The 26466-nt window shown below is 47.9% G+C and overlaps 1 protein-coding gene across 1 annotated transcript in view; it reads right to left on the bottom strand.

Moving 5' to 3' along the window:
- LOC138286360 (embryonic protein UVS.2-like) overlaps positions 1–26466 on the bottom strand; it is a 159326-nt gene that overhangs the window by 113707 nt on the left and 19153 nt on the right. Inside the window, exons 3-4 of the mRNA XM_069226519.1 lie at positions 12548–12721; positions 8210–8323 (exon numbers count right to left, since the gene is read on the bottom strand). Coding sequence (XP_069082620.1) covers positions 8210–8323; positions 12548–12721 — 288 coding nt within the window. The remainder of the gene's footprint in view (positions 1–8209; positions 8324–12547; positions 12722–26466) is intronic.

Raw genomic sequence — 26466 nt, 5'->3', positions numbered from 1 at the left:
GGAACATCCAAGACGGTCTGCTAAGGGCAAAACAGATACTTTATGTTAATACATGGTTTTGGATGAAGCTGCGGGGTGGCTTGTAGTGTGCAAAAGAAACAACGCAAGGCTTAAAGTAGGAACGCATGCTTTCTACAACCCTTTTCAATGTTTTCCTTTCTGACCTTCCACTAGCTCTAAATAAAATCAACAGTCACACCCTAAAACTGGGAGGGATACAACTCTCCAGCTTACTCTACGATGACAATCTGCTGCTAGTCAGCATGACAAACGGGAGCTTACAACGGCTTCTGGATGCAACTCTAGCCTAATCCGATAAAATGGAATGACAATAAATATGAACTAAAACCTTAACAATTAATAAACAAGCATTTACAATGCAACAGGTCTCTTGTTTGCTCATGTTAGAGCAGATCGCGTTGTAAACTCTTAACCCGACTTTTCACCTATCGGGCAAAAGTGCATTTATGTACATAACCTGAAAAAGTGAAATCAAGTATGTAAAGCGCTCGACTTCTGCCAAGCAAGATCACGCTCGTAAATTAGAGAAAAAGAAGTCCACGAGCCCGATGGAAAACAGCGAGCCTCGCATGTTTTCTGTACTTGGTCGCTGCGCTCGAGGAGGGCTAGCCACCGGAAAAGGCATGCCATATGCGTGCCTTCGACTAATGAAAGCAAGCAGATTTTATTAGGGAAGCACACGAACCAATGAAAAACACTGACGTGAAGTTGACAGGGCTCCGAGCCCTTTTCTAAATACAAAAGAGTCTTGCTGCGATACGCATGCGCGAGCGCATGCAACGCCGGCTCGACCCTAAAAAAGGGTTGAAACACCATACCTAGCACCTGGGGAAAGGTAAGCTAGAATTGGCCAATGCCTACAAGTATCTTGGAGTGTTCTTCAGTGAAAATTGAAGGTTTAGCAATGAACTGGAAAATATTAAAAGGAAGGGCAATGCCCTTTCAGGAGGCTTGGGAGCTGTGTACACAAAACTGAAGGGCCCAACATTAACCTCATTTTCTACAAGGCGCCCAAGCAAAGATCCTTCCCATCTTAACCTATAGGAGCGAGGCCCCGAGAGGTCAGGACAATACCATCCAAAACAATAACAAAAATCTTCAGGAGCATTTTCAGACTACCGTCATATGCGTCTGCTGCTCGGATCAGATTGGAATTTGGCCTACTGAAGCAATAGCTGGCCCAACAGGCAGTCTTTGTGAACTGCTGCCATAATTTCAAGGCAGCAAGCACAGATACCTTAAGTCATCACTTCAGGCTTGAAATACAAAGGAGTCCTTGATCTCCGGCAAGAACCTGCCTCAATTCAGCCATTAACTAATCTGGGCCTCACTTCAGCAAGGGCTCTATCACTGAGCGTGGTCAAATAAAAAAAAATTAAAAAAAATCAAGTACTAACACTCTATCACTCCTGGAGGATATATCTGCTGTAACCAGGCATAGTTACGGAGTGCTAACCCTTATTTTATATATATATATATATATATATATATATATATATATATATGAAAACCAAGACCCTGCCCTACTTAGGAGAGCTTTATATAAACTTGATATAAGAAAAAGTCTTAAAACAAAGGTTGAGAGTCCTGCCTGTATTAAGTCATGCCCCATCATGGAGAAGAATAGAAGGGCAGGACAGTTGCAAACTATGTGGTCAGGGGACTGAAGATTTTATCCATGTGTTGTGTTTGCATGAAGCTACTCTTGAAGACCGACAGCAATTCTAAGAAGGAAGTTCAACGAATGAGGAACAAGGTCATGCAGAGAGGCAGCAGTAGCATGGTTTAATCCTGCAGATCCTTGACTGAACTGTGCAGTGGTAAAATATCTTCAAAGTGTAGAGAAAAAGATGTTGACTCTGGAACTAGAAAGGAAAAGTCAGAAATAAACGAACTTGAAACTGAATCAACTTTGGGAGCGGGGAAGGTCTAACTAGGAGACTAGCACAATGCGCTTCCAGAATCTGTCTGCTGACCCAAACTGGGCTGAGACTAGGTGCAAAATCATGTGTATTGCAAACGTTCCAAGGCTCATCTTCTTTCAGGCACAGTACTTAAAAAACACATGAATTCCTAGTCGAGGAAGTACTTGAATGGTCTGTGTTGGGCAGACATTAGGCACAAAGCACTTTATGGTTCTTCTAATAGTTTAAGCTATGAGAAAAATATGTACAATACGTATCAAAATACTTTGCCAGCAGTGCTTCTAGTAAAACAAATCTAGACATTATTTCATTTTTCCAGCACAGAGCAAGGAATGGTGTTATCATGCTTACAGAGGAACAATTAGCTTCCTCCTATGTTTTTTTAAATTTTCATTTTAATCGGAAATGTTATAGATAAAGTAATTTTGCGCTGGAATCAAGTTTGGAAGCAGGGTAGGCCAATTCGAGAGGCTAGCACCATGACGCTGAACTAAGGATCGGTCTACTGACCCAACCAGGCTGAGATCAGGTCCCAAGACACTTTATACAGCAATATTGCAAGGTCCTGCTTTCCACTGGCACTGTGCTCTTTAAAGATCATGAGTTTGAGTTGATAATGTACTTGAATGGTCTGTGGAGGTGGACATTAGGTACACAAAACTTTAATGTTATACGAGTGGTTTATGTCAGTGGACATTATGCACTAAAACACCTTATGACCATTGAATTGGATGCTGCCAAGAAGAACCAAGACATTATTTAATTCTTCCAGCTTAGGGCAAGGAATGGCGTTTTCAAGTTGAGAGAGGAATAATGGCTTCTTCCTATGCTTTCTTAATACATTTTAAATTGAACCGTTTCGGAAAAATGTTAATATTGTAATAGTTTGCTCTGTAAGACCCTTGTTTTCCATAGGTTTTGCAATGTTTTTTTATTAATTTTGCATATTAACGAGTCATTATTATTATTATTATTATTATTATTATTATTATTAATTATAATATTATTATTGTTGTTATTATTATCATTATTATTGTTATTATTATCATTATAACCCTGCTGTCTGAGAGGGAAGGACTGGACCTGCATCTTGGCTGTCCTCCTGATCAGAGCCTCAGGGACAGAAAAGGCTCCAAATAGCTTCAGCCCTGCACGTGGACTCTGACTGCTGTGACTTCTGACCCCCCTAAGTGGTGCCCCTCAAGTGCTGGACCCTTAAACATGGGGCCAAATGTGGTCTGCTAACCTAGCCTTGGTCTTACCAGAACCAACGCAGGACGACATAAACCAGATGCAGCTCTTCACAATACCTCTTTGGAACCGACGCAGCCTCCCGCAAACCTGCATCGGAGCCTGCCTAGCTTCTCGGAACTGACGCAGCATGATGTAACTTCGATGCAACCCTGCCTCCTATCCCTCACAGCTCATTGGAACCACTACTGTGGGGCACATCATCAATGTGGATATCACTTTCCTTCTCCGACCACTGCAGCATGGCACAACAATCGGCAAACAGGATTTAAGGTACATTTCTCGGATTGGCTAACTTGGTCCTAGTATGTGGCCTGTGCTCCACTGCGGTCACCCTGGACCTGTGACTTTGTATTGGTCTGCCGTGACCAGATAATAACAGTTGGTGCTTGTGCTTTTAAGCACTATTTTTACCTACATCTTCTAAAAGAGAATAACTTCGGCCAAGGGTAGGTCGCTCCCCCTGCCGCTGCAGCTCCTCCAAGTTCCCGAGTTCCTGTGTTCCTGAGACCCACCTAACTGTAAGTACCCCCCTCCTCCCAGCCCCTCGCCCTGCCCCGCGCCACTCACCTTCTCTCCTGCTCCTGCTTCTTTTCCTCCTCTCTGTCTCTTCCTCCTCGCTCCCCCTCTGCAATCTTCTTCTGTGTTCTTCTGTTCTTCTCTTCTGTTCTTCTGTTCTTCCCTTCTGTTCTTCTGTGTTCTTCCGGTCTTCTGTGTTCTTCTTCTCTGTTCTTCTCGGTGCTTCTGTGTTCTTCTTCTGTGTTCTTCTGTGTTCTTCTCTGTTCTTCTGCTCTTCCGATCTTCTGTCTTCTGTTCTTCTGTTCTTCTGTCTTCTGCTCTTCCGGTCTTCTGCTCTTCCGGTCTTCTGTTCTTCTGTCTTCTGTTCTTCTGTCTTCTGTTCTTCTGTCTTCTGTTCTCCTGTCTTCGGCTCTTCTACCTCCTCCGTCTTCTTCCCCCGAGCCTGCCCTCCTGCTCCTTCCTCATCCCCCTCCCTCACTCGCCTCCCCCTCTCTCACCCCTAGCTAACCCGTTCGCTATCTACCTCCCTCACTCCTCCTATCTTCCTATCTCTCTAGCTCCCTATCTCACTATCTGACTCCCCCACTCTCCACCTCCTCCTACCTACCTATCTGTCTATCTATCTATTTCCCTATCTATCGACTTCTCTATCTATTTTCTCTATCTATTTCTCTATCTCTCCCCCCTCCCGCCACCCCCTCTACTACCTATCTCCCTATCCTCTCACTCTACCTCTCTCCCTCACCCACCTCTACAACCCCCCCTCCCCTATCTTCACAACCCTACTCCTATCTCTCTCCCTAATCTCCAAACCTCCTAACACTCACCCTCCTCCACCCTAAACCCCCTCCCCCAGCTCCTCTCACTCTACCTGTCCCCCCCCCCTCCCTCGCGCTTTCCCGCCGCGACCTCCTGCACGCCCCCGCCCCCCAGCTCCCATTCGCCCCCAGCTGACCCCTCCTACCTCTTATGGCGGCCGCTGCGCGACTGCGCAGCGGGCACGCCGCTGGCGCGCCGGAGGCGCGCCAGAGGCAAGCCCGTCTGCGCCCGTCCGCGCCTGGCCCGCGCCCAGCGCCACGACCCCTGGTCCCCAGCTCCCCCAAGCCCCGCTGATCCGCTACGACCCCACCACCCTCCACGCCCTCAACCCAGGGCGCTCCAAAACCTGCTTCCTAGCTCACCCCAAACGCACCCATGGACCCTTCGCCTGCAACTCCTGCAAACGCATCTTCCACCACGCAACTACCACGACCACAAGCCCACGCGCCATCAACCACCTCAAGTGCATCCTGGTCAACGCTCGTTCCGTCCACAAGCACGCCGTTGAACTTTGGGACCTCCTGGACTCCACAGCCCCGGACGTCGCCTTCATCACGGAGACATGGATGAACGCCTCCTCTGCTCTAGACATCGCTACCGCCATCCCCGAAGGCTACAAGATCTCCAGAAAAGACCGCACCAACCAAGTAGGAGGAGGTGTCGCCATCATCTTCAAAGACTCCATCAGCGTCACCACCTCCACCGAAGACCCCCCCCTCGCCGCTGAACACCTGCATTTTCAGATTCGCACCGACCCAAGGACCACCCTCAGAGGATCCCTCGTCTACCGTCCTCCCGGACCTCGCGCCTCTTTCAGCGACACCATCGCCGACTTCATCTCCCCGCACGCCCTCGCCTCACCGGACTACATCCTCCTAGGCAACCTCAACTTCCATCTGGAACAAAACAACGACCCCAACACCACCACCCTGCTCGACAACCTCGCCAACCTCGGCCTCAAACAACTGGTGAACACCGCCACCCACATCGCCGGACACACGCTCGACCCTATCTTCTCCGCCAGCAAACACGTCTTCTTCAGCCACACCTCTGCCCTACACTGGACCGACCACAGCTGCGTCCACTTCACATTCCGACGCGAGACCTCCCACCTCCGCACTCAACCCATCCCTCGTCGACAGTGGAACAAGATCCCTGAAGAGCAACTCTTCTCCGCTCTCGCCGCCAACCAACCCACCCTCACCACCGACCCCAACGACGCAGCTCTCAACCTCACAAACTGGATCTCCAACTGCGCTGACAACCTTGCTCCCCTCAAACGCACGCATCGACAGACCAACACCAAAAAACCTCTCTGGTTCTCTGACACCCTCAAAGAATCAAAGAAAACTTGTCGTGCCCTTGAGAAGGCCTGGCGCAAGGACCACACCGCTGACAACATGACCGCCCTCAAGAACGCCACACGCGAACACCACCACCTGATCCGCACTGCCAAAAGGAACTTTTTCACCGACAGACTAGACAAAAACAGCCACAACAGCAGAGAACTCTTCAGCATCGTCAAAGAGTTCTCCAACCCCAGCGCCAGCGCCAACGCCGTCACGCCCTCACAGGATTTGTGCGAATCCCTCGCCACTTTCTTCCATCGCAAGATCAGCGACCTCCACGACAGCTTCGGACACCAGACCCAACCATACACCACTGAACCCGCTTCCCCGGACATCACCCTCAACAACTGGACCCACATCAACACGGAAGAAACCAAATCCATCATGAACTCTATCCACTCCGGCGCCCCTTCGGACCCCTGCCCGCACTTCATCTTTAACAAAGCCGACGACATCATCGCCCCGCACCTCCAGACCGTCATCAACTCTTCTTTTTCTTCTGCTACCTTCCCCGAATGCTGGAAGCACGCTGAAGTCAACGCCCTACTAAAGAAACCTACGGCTGACCCAAGCGACCTGAAAAACTTCCGCCCCATCTCTCTTCTACCTTTCCCAGCCAAGGTAATAGAAAAGACCGTCAACAAACAGCTGACCACCTTCCTGGAAGACAACAACCTGCTCGACCCTTCACAAACCGGATTCCGAACCAACCACAGCACGGAAACCGCCCTCATCTCAGTCACAGACGACATCAGAACCCTGATGGACAACGGTGAAACAGTCGCCCTCATTCTCCTCGACCTCTCGGCTGCCTTTGACACCGTCTGTCACCGCACCCTAATCACCCGCCTACGCTCCACCGGGATCCAAGGCCAGGCCCTGGACTGGATCGCCTCCTTCCTCGCTAACCGCTCCCAAAGAGTTTACCTCCCTCCGTTTCGCTCAGAACCCACCAAGATCATCTGCGGCGTACCTCAAGGCTCATCGCTCAGCCCGACACTCTTCAATGTCTACATGAGCCCCCTCGCCGACATCGTACGCAAGCACGACATCATCATCACCTCCTACGCCGACGACACCCAACTTGTACTCTCCCTCACCAAGGACCCCGCCAGCGCCAAGACCAACCTACAAGAGGGTATGAAGGACGTCGCAGATTGGATGAGGCTCAGCCGCCTAAAGCTGAACTCTGAAAAAACGGAAGTCCTCATCCTCGGCAACACCCCGTCCGCCTGGGACGACTCCTGGTGGCCCACGGCCCTCGGCACCGCACCGACCCCCGCAGACCACGCCCGCAACCTCGGCTTCATCTTGGACCCTCTTCTCACCATGACCAAGCAAGTCAACGCCGTGTCCTCCGCCTGCTTCCTCACTCTCCGCATGCTCCGCAAGATCTTCCGCTGGATCCCCGCCGACACCAGAAAAACCGTGACCCACGCCCTTGTCACGAGTCGCCTGGACTACGGCAACACCCTCTACGCCGGGACCACCGCCAAACTCCAAAACCGCCTGCAACGCATCCAAAACGCCTCGGCCCGCCTCATCCTCGACGTACCCCGCAACAGCCACATCTCCGCACACCTGAGACACCTGCATTGGCTCCCAGTCAGCAAAAGGATCACCTTCCGTCTTCTCACCCACGCACACAAAGCCCTCCACAACAAGGGACCGGAATACCTCAACAGACGCCTCAGCTTCTACGTCCCCACCCGCCCCCTCCGCTCCGCTGGCCTCGCACTTGCTGCCGTCCCTCGCACCCGCCGCTCCACGGCGGGTGGGAGATCTTTCTCCTTCCTGGCGGCCAAGACCTGGAACTCCCTCCCCACCAGCCTCAGGACCACCCAGGACCACTCCGCTTTCCGGAGACTCCTAAAGACTTGGCTGTTCGAGCAGCGATAACCCCCCCTTTCCCCCCTAGCGCCTTGAGACCCGCACGGGTGAGTAGCGCGCTTTATAAATGTTAATGATTTGATTTGATTTGACTACTTGAATTGTTGTTGTTCTGATGTCAAATAATTTATTAATTTTTTCTTTATGTTTCTGAAATAATGTGGGATTATTCTTGTGTTGTGTTTTCACAGAATTACTGTTTGAAATTCTGCATAAATACTTTGCACATTGGCCCTAAATTAAGCCTGACTACTTTCGTGCCAAGCTACCAGAGGGTTAATCTGGGGTTTGCTTACATTCCATTCTGACAAGAATTGTGGTTGCTGTTTGAGTAGGGGTTCACCTCCCTCAACTAATAATAAAATTCCCACAATGTCTAACGATCTCCATCACGCACTGTTCACGTCTCTTCTTTTTATGTAGTGTCTCTCTTACCTTTGTTGGATTCTAGGATTTGACTGGAGATGTATTTTAGTCCGTTTGTTTCTGCACACTTCTCCTCTGCCAGTCGCTGGAGCGATGAGACAGCTTCCTTTAATTTTGTAGAACCTACAAAAATACAAAGAAATATTCCATCTCTGTCATTGTGTACTCTCACTGTGAGTCGTGTAAACATAAGTTGTGGACATTTGGATCAAAAAGGCCTGTTTGTGAATGTGGATGTGCATTGTTCTGTGCATTTCCACTGCAGCTCTGTGATATACGAAAAAAATATATTCTGTTTACTGTGTTGCCTCATTCCAAATCTACAAGTCCATGAAAAGCCACAGGGTGGCTTTACGTGTCCTTGTAGATATGACGCTACAGTGTGCGCCACAGGAGCGTCAAAAAAGTGACACTACGGTGGCGCCCGGGGGCCTGTCTATGTCTTTCTATTCTGTGGCATCACTAGGACAAATGTAAAGTGAAAGGTCAGCAGTGAAATGACCGGTCAGCCCACGCCTGTCTCTCGTGAAACGTGACGTGTGGCTCAGGCTCACAGGAGAGGGCGGTTCCATCTGAAACAGTTGCATGTTCAAGGTTGAACCGGCTGGTAGTTACAGCGCTCTTGAGTAATCTAAATGCTGATTTCTTCTGGGTGCAAGAACGGGTCGTGGGCTAGACCACAGGCACGTGGCACGCTGCAGCTGCATTTTATTTGCACGTGTTAGAATCTCAATGGATTTATCCCCGGATACATTGATGGTGCTAATAATTACACAACAGTGTATTTACATTGCAAGAATCTCTCTTAGTCCCTGCTGTCTCTCACTCTTTCTCGCTCTCTCTCTTAGTTTCTCTCTCGCATCTCTTCCTTCTCTTCCTACCGCAGTCTTTTTTTCTTTCTGTCGCTCTCCATCTCATTTCCTCTTTGTGTCCCCCTCTCTCTTTCTCTCTGCTCCTCCCCCTTTCCTCTCTAACTTTCTCAAACTTCCTCTTTTTTTTCTCTCTCTCTGTTAACGCGTCTTTCTCTCTCTTTTTCTCTCCCCCTTCCGTCTCTCCGTCGCTATTCCCGTCTTCCTGTCTCTGTCTTTATCTGTTTCCCTCATTCTCCCTCACTCTCCCTCACTGCCTCTCTTCTCCGTCTCGCTGCCTCCTGTTTCCCTCTGTTTTTAGTCTCCTCGTGCCAGCTCCTCCTCTCTCCTGCGGTCTCGCTCGTACTCCAGCTGATCGTTTCTTTTGTCCTTCTGTTCATTCAATAAGGATACTGTCTCCCTGCACAGCCATTCATCTCAGACCCCTCACGATCCTTACCTCTCTATTATTTCTTGTTTTTTTGTTAATACTGTACTTGTGGAGCCGTTTTTACACTGGATATGCTGTCATAATTCGTTTGCTTTACTTCTCTAACTGTTCAGCTATTGTTTTGCCATCGCTCCCCCGCCGCCCGCTCAATTTACCTGCCATTTTTTGCCCTGCTCCTTCCCCCAGCTTCCTGCCTCTAGACGGCCCCGCCCACTACCTCCCAGGACCCCTCGCTGCTCCCAGGACCTACCTATGGAGGCCGCAGCGTGGCCGCGCATTGGAGGCAAGCAGCACGCGTGCTCATGTCATGCCAAAGGCAAGCCCATCTGCATCTGTCTACGACTGGACTGCACCCAGCACCAAGACCCTGGCTTTCCCGCCACCCAAAGCTAACTCTGAGCCCTGCACCCAGCATTCTGCAACAACAATTGCTATTGCACCTCGCCTCGATCTTTCACCTGCAGGCACTGTCTCTTCTCTTGCAACACTGGAGCACCCGCATGCAGGGCAACCACAACCACTCTTACCACGGCCACCCCAGACCATCTCCACTGCCTCCTGCTCAATGCATGATCTCTTTGTAAGCACGCCACCAATATCTGGGACACCATCACCTCTCTCACCCCGACATCATCTTCCTCACTGAGACCTGGCTCACCACTGCATACGCGCCTGTCATCACCTCAGCAACACCCAAACAGCTACAACATAAAATATAAGACTGCATCAACAGACATGGAGGTGGAATCACCATCATCCACAAGGAAACCATCCATTGCACCATCACCACAGAAGGCGGCACCCTGATCATGGTCCACACCTACAAAGCCCTGCTCAACTAAAAACCAGCATACATCAACCACTTACTGATATTGCACCAACCCGCCAGACACCTGCGTTTCGCCTCCCTTTCCCTCGATCGCACCCCTCACATCCGTCGAAGCAATAGTGGAGGATGTTACTTCTCCTTCCTCCTGGCCAAGACCTGGAGCGACCTACACCTTCACCTTCGGACCTCATCCTTTCTGCTGGAATTCAGGAGAAGACTCAAGACCTGGCTGTTCGACTGAGCCCTACCTCTGTAGCAGGATTCTCATCGCCTTCATATCCTCACAGGTGATTAGCCACACTTTATAAGACTTGTTTATTTCTTCCTTTTAAGGCTTGGTTTCTTTTGGCTATAACCCGGAGATATGGATGCTGTCTCTGCCTGGAGGTGTTTGTTCCTTGCTATGAGGACCACTATGGAGTTCTGTCTTTAAAGAGATACCTACAGGTGAGCTCTGGTCCTCTCTTTGGCGGTCCCAGATTCACTGCTGGTATTGTTGATGTGTTTTTACTTTTTCTACTTTTTTTTATATGTTCTTAGTGTGTGGCACATATTTTGAAGGAGGTATTCAAGAGTTATATGATTGTCAAAATACTGAAAAGATTATTTAGCTAAGGATTTGGAATATGGTTTAATGTGAATGGAAACAAAATTAATTTTCTAGAATTTGTCATGAAATGAAACAGCCTCAACGGTGGGCCATCTTCCATTTTGAAAGCGTGTAAAATGATTACTGTTTTACGTACAGCATTGTCTACTGGAAATAAACATATTCTTTTTCTAGAACACCTGCACATTTCATCCCCTTTATCAAGTTAAACATGACCACTTTGTAATCAAATTGAAATGGAGGCCTGCAACAACAGATGGAATGTGGAAAAGGCAGTAACCAGAAGCGTGGGGGCCGACAAATAAATGCATTGTAATAGAGTTTCACACTTATAGGCACAGACGTTTGACACTTTTCATTTTATTTCTCAAGAAATCAAAAGCCATATTTACAAGAAAGTGGCCCATCACTAGTGAGGTGTCACTTTTCATGCATCCCCCGCATCCCCTAATGCTATCCTGGTAGCGCTCTATTTACAATACTGCGCACCATGGTGCACGTTAGGGCCAATAGCATCATTTTTTTGATGCTATTGTAACGCCATACTTGATTAGCTTAAAAAAAATGACGCTAATCCAGTATATTGTTAAGAGGCCTATTGAAATCAATGATAGCCTCATTTTAACGCCTGCTTTAAGTAGGCGTTAAAAATGACACTAGAAATGGCACAATTGAATCTTGTAGATTCCATTGCGCCATTTTTAGCGACCCTCTAATAAGGGAATATCCCCTTTGCATACATCGTGCATATGTTATGCATGATGTAGCGCAAAGGGTTTACAAGGTGGCGAAAACCTTAGCTTTCGTCACCTTGTAAATATGACACTATGGTAGTGGCCCATTAGCATCACATTTGTGGCAAAAATATTGCCGCAAATGTGGCGCTTAGGGGCGCACGTGCCTTGTAAATCTGGCCCCAAGCTTTTTGGGTGAAATCTGGGAGAGAGAATTATAAGCGAACAGGCACCAGACTCTCCCATTCGTAATGGCTGACATGTTAATTACCAGCCCCAAAACTGATGATATAGGCGTGTACTGTATCTATATTTAGAACAGATATAGGACGCCAAACTCACACTATTAAAATGAGTTGTCACAACTGTCCAGAAAAAACATATTTTGATGACAACATTGCATTTAGGAATGCTTTTCTGTTTAAAATGTTTGTGAACCCCCATCTCCTCTCCCCCGCCTTTGCCCTCTATCCCCCATGATCAACCCAGCCCCCCTCCTTCTCTCCTGTTTTATTGCACTAAACACTCATTTGTAAGTCATCCCCCTGCAACTGTTCTCCTCACCTCGTCTCCCCTCTCATCCTCCCCTCTTTCTTCTCCTCTCATTTCATCGGTATTCCTCTCCTCTCTGCTCGTCCACAGCTCTCTTCTCTTCCTCCTCTCTGCTCATCATCTCTTCTTGTACCCTGTCCTCTCCTCCTCTGTTCCTTCACCTTCCTCTCCCACCCTCTCCTCTACTGCCCCTTCCTCTCCCCTCCTCTCACCTCTACTGCCCTCTCCTCTCTTCTCCCCTCATTTCTTCCTTTGTTCCTCTCGCTGTCTTTGATCAGTATACAAGGCTTGTATCAGGCCCTCGCCTGCTCTCAATCACTCACCGTTCTGTATATTGAAGGTTGTATCATTCTGTGCATTGACGATTGTATCATTCTGTGCATTGAAGATTGTCTCATTCTGTGCCTTGAAGATTGTCTCAAGGATGTCCTGGGCCTCTGTGCAGTCTGCTGGGATGGACTTGAGGGCTTCTAGGACCTGTCCCAGTACCATGGAATCTAGGGAGAAAGTGACATGTGACAAGTGCTGAAATCTGGATGTGAGACCACGTCAGAGAATGTGGTACCCTTGCATCTACTGAGGGCTCAAAGAGACTTCAATGTGTTACCATAGGCACTAGAATCACAGATAGATTCATAGAAGTGAATCTACTTCCATACAGCCTCACTCTTCCAATGAGTCAAGTGGTAGCTTCTCCACATCAACCGTTCCCATCACTTGACTGCTGTTAAAGCTGTGAGGGGCACCGGACTGCATTTGAGGACAATATGGAAAGCCAGGCACACGCCCTTACAATATGGGAACACTAAGTGTAACAGTGTGGTATGGTGTAGCAGGAAGTGACCTCACAATCCTATCATGCTATTACACTCCCTTTACAAGTACTCCAGACCTGATGGGGAGAAATAGCCGTTCCACACTAAAGGCATGGCAGGCATGATGCCATGTTTGTAATGTTCCATACAAGTATGACACCACAACTAAGAAGAGATTAACTATCCCATTAAAGGTGCAGCAGACCCACTGGGAAGCGACAGTCAAACCCAATGGAAATGTAGCAGCACTTTGAAGAAGGACTTCTACTACGTCTAGAATGATAGAAGCTAAATAAAGAAGAGTAGTTAACACTGATTCAATGAAAGTAAAACAGCCCTGATGAGAAGTATTGCTACAATCCCTGAAAGGTATAGAAAATCTGCTGAGAAGTAATGCTACAACCCCTGAAAGGTATAGAAAACCTCCTGAGAAGTAATGCTACTACCCCATGGAAGGTATAGGAAACCTGCTGAGATGTAATGCCATTAGTTCATGGAAGATGTAGCAAGCCTGCTGAGAAGTAGTGATACTACCCTATGGTTGATGAAGGTGTAGCAAACCAGCTGAAAAGTAACCCTACTGCCCCATGGAAGACTTAGGAAACCTGCTGAGAAGTGATGCTATTATCCCATGGAAAGTATGGTACCCAGTGGCGGCTCATCTGCTATTGCGGAGGAGCGCCAACCCCCGCCATCAGCAACCGCTGCAAATCCTTTAACAATGAAAGGATAATAACTAAGTTTATTTTATTATCCTTTCATTGTTAAAGGGGCGGGGCATTGGGGATGACAGGGACGAGGGGAGTGCACTGTGCACTACCCTCAGTGCGTTTGTGTGTTTGGCCAGCCGTCTTGGGCCAGCCAAACATACATGCGTGGTAGGCTCCCTCCAGCCCGGAACTGTGGTGCTGAGCTGGAGAGAGCAGGTACAGGCTCCCAGACTGCCCAGGAGCACCCTGGGTGGGCACTCCCATCCAATCCTAATGCTGCTCTGAGCAGCATCAGGATTGGCACAGGGCGGGCTGGGAGCCTGTGCCTGCAGCCTACGGAGGAGACGGAGGAGCGGCGGAGGAGCGGCGGAGGAGCACGGCGCGCAGTTACGTTTTTAATTTTTTTAATTTTATCAATATCTGCCACCCTTCCCTGCTCCCCCACCTCCCCCTGGGTGCCACCCGGCGCCCTGTAACACCCGCATGCCGCGCAGAGAAATAAGGTTATGACTGCATGGAAGGTTTAACAAACCTGCTCAGAAATAATGCTACCAGCCCATGGAAGGTATAAGAAACCTGCTAAGAAGTATGCTAGTGCCCCAAAGAAGGTTTACCGAACCTGGTGAGAAACAGTACTACTGCCCAAAGGAAGGTAAAGCAGCTCTGCTGAGAAGGAACCTTACTGCTTCACACAAGGTTTAGAAAACCTGCTAATAACCTCCACTGTAGTTGCAGAAGTACTTCTAAAGAAGTGCTGGTTTTGTCCCATTGAGATATACAAGGGTCCTGATGAGAAACATCAGTCATCTGCCGGTAAATGCAAAGCATATCTACTGACAAGTGCTGGCATGGACAAGTATGCCCGCTCATATGTGATGAGGCTTCAGTATTGAATGTATAACAACCCTATAGAGAAGGCCAGGTACCGCCCAATTCAAGTGGCCTAGCCATGCTGAAATGACAAGATACCATCCAATTCAAGTATCCTAGCCATGCTGAGAAGACCGGATAGCATTCAATTTAACTACCCTACCCATCCTGAGAAGACCAGAAATCATTAAATTCAAGTACCCTAGCCACGCTGAGAAGACAAGATACTGTCCAATTCAAGTACTCTAGGCATGCTTAGAAGACTAGATACTGTCCAATTCAAATACCCTAGCCATGCTGAGAAGATCAGATATCATTCAATTCAAGTACCCTAGCTATGCTGAGAAGACCAGGTGCCATCCAATTCAAGTGCCCTAGCCATGCTGAGAAGACTAGATACCGTCCAATGAAAGTACCCTAGCCATGCCGAGAAGACTAGATATCATCCAATTCAATTACCCTAGTTTTGGTGAGAAGACCAGTGCCATCCAATTCAAGTACCCTAGCCATGCTGAAAAGACCTGATACTGTCCAATACAAGTACCCTAGACACGCTGAGAAGACCAGATATCATCCAATTCAAGTACCCTAGCTATGCTGAGAAGACCAGGTGCAGTCCAATTCAAGTACCCTAGACATGCTGAGAAGACCAGATATCGTCCAATTCAAGTACCCTGACTATGCTGAGAAGACCAAAACCGTCCAATTCAAGTATCCTAGTCATGCTGAGAAGACCAGATATCACCCAATTCAAGTATCATAGCCTTGCTGAGAAGATCAGCTATCATCTAATTCAAGTATCCTAGCTATGCTGAGACGACCAAGTGCTGTCCAATTCAAGTACCCTAACCATGCTGAGAAGTTCCATTATTGTCTCATTAAAGAAATCCTAACCCTGCTGAAAAAACTAGGTATTGTCCAATTAAAAGTACCCTAGCCTTGCTGAGAAACCCATTACCCTAGTCCTGTTGAGAAGCCTAAGCACTGCCCGATTAACAGTACCCCACCTCTGCTGAGAAGCCTAGATACTGTTCACTTATAAGTACCCCTGCCCTACTGAGAAGCCCAGGTTCTCTCCAATTAAATACATGCTTGCGCTATTGGGAAGCCCGTGTACAATTAAAATTACCCCAGCCCTGCTGAGAAGTCAATGCCCTGTTGTATTAAAAGAACCCGAGCCCTGATGAGAAGTCGCTGTCCTGTCACATTAAAGAACTCTAGCTCTGCTGAGAAGTCCCAGTACTGTCTGATTGAAAGTTTAGCAGTCCCACTTAGAATTTCAGGTCATTATCGAATAGCAGTCAAGCTTACTGAGAATTTAAAAGTAAAGATGTCCCACTGAGAATTCCATGTTTCATCCAACTAGCGAGGCCCTGCTGGGAAATAGAAAACTGATGGTAGTGTTTTTGAAGCATTTTCTCTGTGTCATGTGGTGGGCAACTGCACGCATACAGGATAACCAAGGAGCTCCCTATGTGCACTTGGCTCTAAGGGAGGCTAAGCTGAACAGTTGAGACATAATCGCACAGGTGGTAGGAGGCTTGGAACTCATATACAATTTGACACTGTAATTGTTCACTGTTGACTCAATGTCTCGAAGGCCTTTTGAAAAGTGCTGCTACTATCCACACATATGCATGGAGGCTATCATGAGAATTCATTTTACTGTCCGCTTAGAGGGACACAGTGCTTGATTAACGTGTTGTCACTGTGCAGAAGCCTTGATAAGAAGCCACATTGTGAAGGGTTCGGACTGTCCATTTAACTATATAAAAGCCATGATGAGAAATGTTGTCACTGTCCATGTAAGGATTTTGAAGATCAATAAAAAGTGTTGGAACAGTTCACCTAAAGTTACCGGAAGCCCTGATGCAAAGTGTTGGAAGTGTCCACTTAACTGCATGAATTTAGATGACTCCTTGGGAAGCATTGGCCCTGCCCACTTAGAAGTGCAGGAAGCCCTTATGCAAAGTGTTGCTACTGTCCACTGAAAGGTATAGAAGGCCTGATTAGCTGTATTGGTGCTGCCCATTTTAGGAGCCCAACTGAAAACTGTTGGCTCTGTCCTTTTAAATGTACAGAAGCCTTAATGCAAAGTGTCTGTATTGTTCACTCAAAAGTATTAAGACCCTGATAGGAAATGTTCCTACTGTTCGCTTAAAGGTACAGAAACCCCACTGAGAATTGTTGGTCCTGTCTTCTTAAAAAGACAGAAGCCCTGATGAGAAGTGGTTCCATACATACGATAATAGACATGTTTTCTGGTGCTGTGCTTTCTGGTGGATGGTTTGGCTCCGGCAGGTTCCTCACATAAAGATCCAGGCGGCAGACTGGATCCTGAAAGTTAGAGGAGGAAAAGTGGCCAGAGGAAGACCCTGTAGAGTGGGTGTGAAGAGGAAGATGAAGAAGAGCTCTTAGATCTCTCATGCTTCATACAAAAGCTGAAAGGCAGACTGCTTGAATGGGTGTGATAATGTTCCTGATATCTAGACCTGCACGGCGACCTCAACTTAGGTTTCCAGAAAGATGCCACCAGAAGCTTAGCCCCACCTTCCACTGTTGCCTTCATATCTATAAGGGCACCAAACTCACATGGCGTGTTGGCATCTGATTTACCAAAACACCAAAGGCTCTCCTTCTGTGGGTCAGTGACTGACATCTGCCTCCTGCAAGTAGTGCAGCACTTAAATTCTTACACCATCAAGAAGGACCTGCTCTCAAAAGTCCAAATTTCCAATGAAAAACCAAAACAATCAGCAAAGGATGATGTCAGTATTGGAGACTATGTGGTTCCACTCCACATTGTATAGCTCCACCTGGTGATTGTGAATGGCTTTGGCAGATAAAAATTTCCAGATCCAGTCTGGCACATGGAGAGAGTGCACGTAAGGATCCTGCAGGATCACCAACCATTAGAATATGTTGTCTTCAAACTGAGCAAATAGAGCACAATTTAGGTTTTAAATACAAAACAATTTTGGCAGCAAAGACAATCCTCCTTTCTCTGACAGTCAATTTACATATCTTGTGTAAAAGTACTCTTGTTTGCTTACCAGTTATCTCCTCACTGATGGCCAACTGTGGAAGAAACAAGAGGTTTATTTACAATCTGCACCTGTATAATTCAAAAGGTTTTATGTTAAGCTCAGTTTTACAGTACATTGAGACAACAGTTCTCAAGACAAATACAAGCCCAGAAAGTTCCCTGCATAAGATGGGTTATTAAAAGACTGGATATTATGTTGAAAGTTCTTCCATCCATACGGGATTAGCACTTTTTCCGAAATGCCAACTGAATGACTGGATTGTTTTTAATATTTTGTGTTTTTTTTTACAAAAATGAAAAACTGTTGTCTCTGACACACTAGAATTATTCTTCCAGCACATGGTGAGGTTGTTTCTTCCCTGCTACGAAAAAAGCATGGCAACCAATGCGTCAGGAGCCCCACCCTAAAGGGCCATGTGCTGCACTGGATGCCCATGATTGCTGCTGGATCTGTCACTTCTCGAGGGACCTGTCTATTAAATCCACAACAACCACAATATTAAAAATTCACTGAAATATTTATAGTGGGTGAATCTCAAGGGCTTTAATACTTTTAAATTCTAAAGATGTCTCCGGAACAAACGTTTATCTAACTTGTTTTTTTTAAATACACTCCACTGCCCAGATTTACATCATGTTTGCACTGCCACAAAGACTTGCAAATACTTGCAAGGGGACTAACTTTTATGTGCAGAAGGTATTTAGTGCTGTAAAAAATTGCGTTACTGGTTGAGCGAGGTAACGCTACTCAAGCAGCAACCATAATCCTACCACAAGCAAATCCCCAAATTAACCTATGCTCAACCCTCTGGTAGCTTGGCACAGAGTAGTCAGTCATAATTTAGGAAGAAAGAAAGAAAAATCCCACACTAATTTAGAAAAATAGAGTAGAAATGAATAAATAAAGCAAGATCTAAACAACAAAAAAACAATCTATACAACCAGAGAAATGCAGCTTTAAAGATTTAAGTGATAATAGTGCCAAAAAGTCCAAAGTGCCACTTGCGGCTATTTGGTCATGCGAGACAAGGAGTAAGTCGCAAGTTCAGGCCAACCACGATGGAGCACGGGTCAAATACAGGTACTAGGTTTGTCCCACTGAAAAGTTACCTTCTCAGTCCAGTGCAAAGTGTCCTGTTTGCGGTGGAGGAGCAGTGAGGAGCAGGCCTGATGTCACAGACGGTTGCCACTGTAGCACAAAGATTCTGTTGCTGTCGCAAACGGTCAGGCCAGAGCTTCACAGTGATGATCCCCGCAAGCGGTGGATGCTGTAGGGCAAAGGGTCAGGTTGATGGAACTTCGCATTGGTGGGTTGTGTGACAAGGTTTTGGTGCCAACTGACCCACTGGCAGTTTCAAAAAGCCCAAAAACTTAAATTGAGCACCACTGAGACCACACCAAGGGTCCAGTGCCTGAGGGGCACCACTTGGGGGTAAGAAGCTTACTCCAGCTGGGTCTGGGTGCTAGTTCGAGTGGTTGGGAGCCTGTTCTATTTCTGCAGTTCTGAACAGGAGGCCAGCAGACTAGCCCTTGGCGTCACTATGAGAGTCTTGGATTCAGGTGCAGATCCAATCCATCTAACTAAGGCAGGAGGGCAGCAGGGCAGCAATCCAGCAAAGCAACAGTCCAGCAAGGCAATAACCTATCAAGGGAGCAGTCCTTTCAGCAGCACAGCAGTCCTTCTTCCTGGCCGAGTTTCTACAGGTCCAGAAGTGTACTGAAGAATTGTGTCTGAGGCCTTATATTTATTCCAGGTGCCTCATTTGAAGTGAAAGAAGCTTCTAAAGGATTCCCTTTGAAGTGTCCAGGTTTCCTGCCTCCCTGTCCTGGCTCCAGACTAACTACAGGGGTTATGCAGCCCTTTGTGTGGAGGCAGGACACAGCCTATTAAAGTGTAAACAGGGCTGTGCCCAGCTCTGTCATCCTATCCAGTCAGTGATGGCTCATCCAGGCACATCTAAACTCTCTATTTTGTGTGGCTGTCTTGGAAGAATACACAAAGCTCATCTGTCAGCTACACCCAGTTATGTGACCCAGAGACAAGCTGGAGGTGTTAAAATGTTAAAGCAGGAAAATGTCAAACTTCTAAAAGTGGCATTTTCAAAACTGTAGTTCAAAACCTGACTGTGCCACTAGAGAGGATTTTTCATTACAATTCCAAATACACCAAACATTAATTAGTTACTAGTTTCCATTTGGAGGTTACAGCTTATTAAATGTAATAAGGTAATTCCAATGTTATCCGTTGGGACAGCCTTGCAGTAGTGAGACATGTTTGTATTGCAAAGGATGGTTTGGGCCTGGCAAAAGGTTTATTTTGGCAGATCAGAAAGACAGTTTAAAATTACAGACACAGGCTGCAATGGCAGGCTTGCGACAGGTTTGTATGGCTACTTAAGTGGGTGGCACAACAAGTGCTGCAGGCCCACTAGTAACATATAATGGGCAAGTCCTAGGCACATGTAGTACCACTTTATTCAGGACTTCCAAGTAAATTAAATATGCCAATTTGGTGTAAGCCAATATTACCATGTTTTAAGGAGAGAGCCCAATCACTTTAGCACTGTTTAGCATGGGTAAAGCGTGCAGAGTCCTAAAAGCCAACACAAATAGGCTCAGAAAACATGAGGGTGAAGGCAAAAAGTTTTTGGATGACCCTGCAGAAAGGGCCAAGTTCAGCACATACTGAAACGGTGCCCATTTCTCAGCACATATAGCATTTTGCACTGTTTTGAGCCGCTTTACATCAGCTGGCCTTAGTTGGGTGTTACTTGAGTAGATGTGCATGAACATCCATAGTTTTTCACACAAAGCCAAATCTACAAGGACATCCAGATCAGGCTTTGTCTCAGAAACTATTGTCTCCTTGAAGCAGGCACTAAAAAGGAGAAATATTTTCATTTCTCCAAACATTCCACACAGTGTACGTGTGCTGCACTGCACAGCACACATTCAATGTATGGAATTTTATAGTTTGTCTAGGCATATGATCTTGGGCTGGAAGGTCATGATTCCAGTACAAAAACCTATACTTGACATCACACGCACACCTCTGCACCATGGTGCACAAGTTGTGCATGTCACTAGGAAGCTGTAGATTCTTCATGAACTAAGCCACTGTTAGCAACCTGTCAGGAAAATTCAAAAAGCAATGCCACGCATTTGAGTATACACATGAATTGGAACCATCTAGATGGAAGTAAGTTGTGCCACTAACAAAGCTTACCTCGACTCCCCGCTATGCACAGGAACTCACAGTCAATGCCAGCCCAGTAGGACTTTGTGCCATACTGGCCCAATGTGAGAAAGTAGCCTCTTTCTAGCCTTGTTACCCCCACTTTTGGCCTGTTTGTGAGTATATGTCAGGGTGTATTTACTGTCTCACTGGGATCCTGCTAGCCAGGGCCCAGTGCTCATAGTGAAGACCCTATGTTGCCAGTATGTTTGTTATGTGTCACTGGGACCCTGCTAACCAGAACCCCAGTGCTCATAAGTTTGTGGCCTATATGTGTTCCCTGTGAGATGCCTAAGTGTCTCACTGAGGCTCTGCTAACCAGAACCTCAGTGGTTATGCTCTCTCTGCTTTCCAAATTTGTCACTAACAGGCTATTGACTAAATTTACCAATTCACATTGGCATACTTGTACACCCATATAATTCCCTAGTATATGGTACTGAGGTACCCAGGGTATTGGGGTTCCAGGAGATCCCTATGGGCTGCAGCATTTCTTTTGCCACCCATTGGGAGCTCTGACAATTCTTACAAAGGCCTGCCAGTGCAGCCTGCCTGAAGTAACGTCCACGTTATTTCACAGCCATTTACCACTGCACTTAAGTAACTTATAAGTCACCTATATGTCTAACCTTCACCTGGTAACGGTTGGGTGCAAAGTTACTTAGCGTGTGGGCACCCTGGCACTAGCCAAGGTAACCCCACATCGTTCAGGGCAAATTCCCCAGACTTTGTGAGTGCGGGGACACCATTACACGCGTGCACTATACATAGGTCACTACCTATGTATAGCGTCACAACGGGAACTCCGAACACGGCCATGTAACATGTCTAAGATCATGGAATTGTCACCCAAATACCATTCTGGTATTGGGGGGACAATTCCATGATCCCCGGGTCTCTAGCACAGAACCCGGGTACTGCCAAACTGCCTTTCCGGGGTCTCCACTGCAGCTGCTGCTGCTGCCAACCCCTAAGACAGGTTTCTGCCCTCCTGGGGTCCAGGCAGCCCTGGCCCAGGAAGGCAGAACAAAGGACTTCCTCTGAGAGAGGGTGTAACACCCTCTCACTTTGGAAATAGGTGTGAGGGCTGGGGAGGAGTAGCCTCCCTCCGCCTGTGGAAATGCTTTGATGGGCACAGATGGTGCCCATCTCTTCATAATCCAGTCTACACTGGTTTAGGGATCCCTCAGACCTGCTCTGGCGTGAAACTGGACAAAGGAAAGGGGAGTGACCACTCCCCTGACCTGCACCTCCCAGGGGTCCCAGAGCTCCTCCAGTGTGTCCGAGACCTCTGCCATCTTGGAAACAGAGGTGTTTGTGGCACACTGGACTGCTCTGAGTGGCCAGTGCCAGCAGGTGACATCAGAGGCTCCTTCTGATAGGCTCTTTCCTCTCTTGGTAGCCAATCCTCCTTCCTAGGTAGCCAAACCTCCTTTTCTGGCTATTTAGGATCTCTGCTTTGGGGATCTCACCAGATAACGAATGCAAGAGCTCACCAGAGTTCCTCTGCATCTCCCTCTTCACCTTCTGCCAAAGGATCGACCGCTGACTGCTCAGGACGCCTGCAAAACCGCAATAAAGTAGCAAGACGACTACTAGCAACCTTGTATCGCCTCATCCTGCCAGCTTTCTCAACTGTTTTCAGGTGGTGCAGGCTCTGGGGGTAGCCTTCCTCCTCCCTGCATCAGGAGCTCTGAAGAAATTTCCCGTGGGTCGACGGAATCTGCCCCCTGCTAACGCAGGCACCAAAAGACTGCATCACTGGTCCTCTGGGTCCCCTCTCAGCCCGACGAGCAAGGTCCCTGGAACTCAGCAACTCTGTCCAAGTGACTCCCACAGTCCAGTGACTCTTCAGTCCACGTTTGGTGGAGGTAAGTCCTTGCCTCCCCACGCTAGACTGCATTGCTGGGTACCGCGTGATTTGCAGCTGCTCCGGCTCCTGTGCACTCTTCCAGGATTTCCTTCATGCACAGCCAAGCCTGGATCCCCGACACTCCTTCCTGCAGTGCACAACCTTCTGAGTTGTCCTCCGGCGTCGTGGGACTCCCTTTTGTGACTTCGCGTGGACTCCGGTTCACTTTCCTTCCAAGTGCCTGTTCAAGTACTTTTGCGGGTGCTGCCTGCTTCTGTGATGGCTCCATGAGTTTCTTGGCGCCCCTTCTGTCTCCTCCTCCAAGTGGCGACATCCTGGTCCCTCCTGGGCCACAGCAGTACCCAAAAACCTCCATAGCGACCATTGCAGCTAGCAAGGCTTGTTTGCGGTCGTTCTGCGTGGGAACACCTCTGCAAGCGTCATCACGACGTGGGACATCCTTCTTCCAAAGGAGAAGTCCCTAGCTCTCTTCTTTCTTGCAGAACTCCAAGCATCTTCCATCCGGTGGCAGCTTCCTTGCACCCTCAGCTGGCATTTCCTGGGCTCGTGCCCACTCTCGACACTGTCGCGACTATTGGACTTGGTCCCCTTGTCTTACAGGTACTCAGGTCCGGAAATCCACTGTTGTTGCATTGCTGGTGTTTGTTCTTCCTGCAGATCCCCCTATCACGACTTCTGTGCTCTCTCAGGGTAGTAGGTGCACTTTACACCTACTTTTCAGGGTCTTTGGGGTAGGCTATTTTTCTAACCCTCACCGTTTTCTTACAGCCCCAGCGACCCTCTACAAGCTCACCTAGGTTTGGGGTCCATTCGTGGTCCGCATTCCACTTTTGGAGTATATGGTTTGTGTTGCCCCTATACCTATGTGCTCCTATTGCAATCTATTGTAATTCTACACTGTTTGCATTACTTTTCTTGCTATTACTTACCTTAGTTTGGTTTGTGTACATATATCTTGTGTATATAACTTATCCTGATACTGAGGGTACTCACTGAGATACTTTTGGCATATTGTCATTAGTACTTCTGTATATTGTGTTTTCTTATGATATTGTGCATATGACACCAGTGGTATAGTAGGAGCTTTACATGTCTCCTAGTTCAGCCTAGGCTGCTTTTCCATAGCTACCTTCTATCAGCCTAAGCTGCTAGAAACACCTCTTCTACACTAATAAGGGATAACTGGACCTGGCACAAGGTGTAAGTACCTCTGGTACCCACTACAAGCCAGGCCAGCTTCCTACACCCAACACAACAAAGGATTGGAACAGAGTTACACTGAGGTCCGCTCTAGCTGAACACAGGGCACTGAGGCCCACGTACACCAGTGTTCTGGCTGACCACAGCGCACTGAGGCCCTCATAGGTCAGTTCTCTACCTGGCCTCTGGGCTCTGAGGCACACATAGGTCAGTGCTCTAGATGACCTTGAGGCACTGAGGTCCACATAGGTCAGTGCTCTTGCTGACCACTGGGCTCTGAGGCCCACAAAGGTCAGTACTCAAGCTGACCATGAGGCACTGAGGCCCTCATAGGTCAGTGCTCTAGCTCACTACTGGGCTCTGAGGCCCTCATACGTCATTGCACTAGCTGACCGCTGGGCTTTGAGGCCCACATAGGTTAGTGCTCCAGCTGACCACAGGGCACTGAGGCTCACATAGGTCAGTACTCTAACTGACTACTGGGCACCAACGCCCACTAAAATCACTTCTCTAACTGACCACTGGGTACCGAGGCCCTTATAGGTACGAGCTCTAGCTAACCACGTTGCGCTAAAGCCCTCATAGACCAGTGCATTGGCTGACCACGATCAATCAGAATTTGTAAAGCGCGGCTAATCACCCGACAGGGTAGCCAGAGCATTGAGGCCCTCATAGGTCAGTGCTCATGCTGATCAATGAGGCCCTCATAGATCAGTGCTCCTGCTGATCAATGAGGCCCTCATAGGTCAGTGCTCCAGCTGATCAATGAGGCCCTCAGAACTAAGTGCTCTAATTGACATCAGGACACTGAGGCCCTCATAGGTCAGTGCTCCAGCTGATGAAGGAGGCCATCATCCGTCAGTGCTCTAACTGACATCATGACACTGAGGCCCACATAGGTCAATGTTCTACCTGACCACGAGGCACTGAGGCCCACGTACATTGCAGTTCTAACTGACCACTGAGCACTGAGGCCAACAAAGGGCATTCCTCTAGCTAACCACGAGGCACTAAGGCTCTCATAGGTCAGCGGATTCGCTGATAGCGCAAAGAGGCCCACATCAGTAAAAGCCCTAACTGACAACAGGGCACCGAGCCCTCATAGGTCAGTGCTCTAGCTCACCACTGGGCACTGAGGACCTCAAAGGACAGTGCTCTAGCTGACCACTGGTCACTGAGGCCCACACAGGTCAGTGCTCTACTGACCAGTGGGCACTGAGACCCTCATAGGTCAATGCTCCATCTCTGCTTAAGCTGACGAATGAGGTCCCCAAAGGTCAGTCAGTGCTCTGGCTGACCATGGGCTCTAGCTGACCACTGGGCACCGAGGCCCAGAGAGGAATGTAAAAAACAAGACAAAGTAAAAGGGGGACGAAGGAAGGAGAGAGCAAGTGAGAGGCAGATAAGGAAAGGATGGGAACCACGCAGGCGCTCTGCAGCTCTTTCTCTGAAAGTGAAGGAGCTTTTACACCCCTTGGAGCCTGGTGTCCGGACATTGAGCAGACACTACACACACACTATCATCCTTGATGGAGGAGTGAGATTACTGACTCCTCTCATGCACCAGACACTACACACACTATTACCCTTGATGGAGGATTGAGATTACTGACTCCTCTCATGCACCAGACACTACACACACTATCACCCTTGATGGAGGAGTGAGATTACTGACTCCTGTCATGCACCAGATACTATACACACTATTGCCTGTGATGGAGGAGTGAGATTACTGACTCCTGTCATGCACCAGGCACTACACACACTATCACCCTTGATGGAGGAGTGGGATTACTGACTCCTGTCATGCACCAGATACTATACACACTATCACCCTTGATGGAGGAGTGAGATTACTGACTCCTGCCATGCACCAGACACTATACACACTATCGCCTGTGATGGAGGAGTGAGATTACCGACTCCTGCCTTTGACCAGACACTACACACACTATCACCCTTGATGGAGGAGTGAGATGACTGACTCCTGTCATGCACTAGACTCTACACACACTATCACCCTTGATGGAGGATTGAGATGACTGACTCCTGGCATTGGCCAGACACTACACACTCTATCACCCTTGATGGAGGAGTGAGATGACTGACTCCTGTCATGCACCAGGCACTACACACACTATCACCCTTGATGGAGGAGTGATATTACTGACTCCTGACTTTGACCAGACACTACACACACTATCACCCTTGATGGAGGAGTGAGATGACTGACTCCTGGCATTGGCCAGACACTACACACACTATCACCCTTGATGTACGACCGGAGGAAACAGCACTTGGCTCACTGAGATACCTCAGCAGCGAATGTTGGGCACTATAGCATTGAGCGACTTGAACGAACACTAACTTTAAAATAATTTTATACAGAATCATTGCCGCCTTTAATAAATCAATCACAGCAGTTTCCATCCTCGACTGTCTGCTGAATCACATCTGTAAATATTCAACACAGATGGGACTTGACAAATGTTC

This window comes from Pleurodeles waltl, chromosome 3_2 (assembly GCF_031143425.1).
Source record: "Pleurodeles waltl isolate 20211129_DDA chromosome 3_2, aPleWal1.hap1.20221129, whole genome shotgun sequence".
Taxonomy (NCBI): Eukaryota; Metazoa; Chordata; class Amphibia; order Caudata; family Salamandridae; genus Pleurodeles; species Pleurodeles waltl.
Note: the sequence above shows the minus strand (reverse complement) of the source record. Positions and strands in the feature narration are given on the sequence as shown.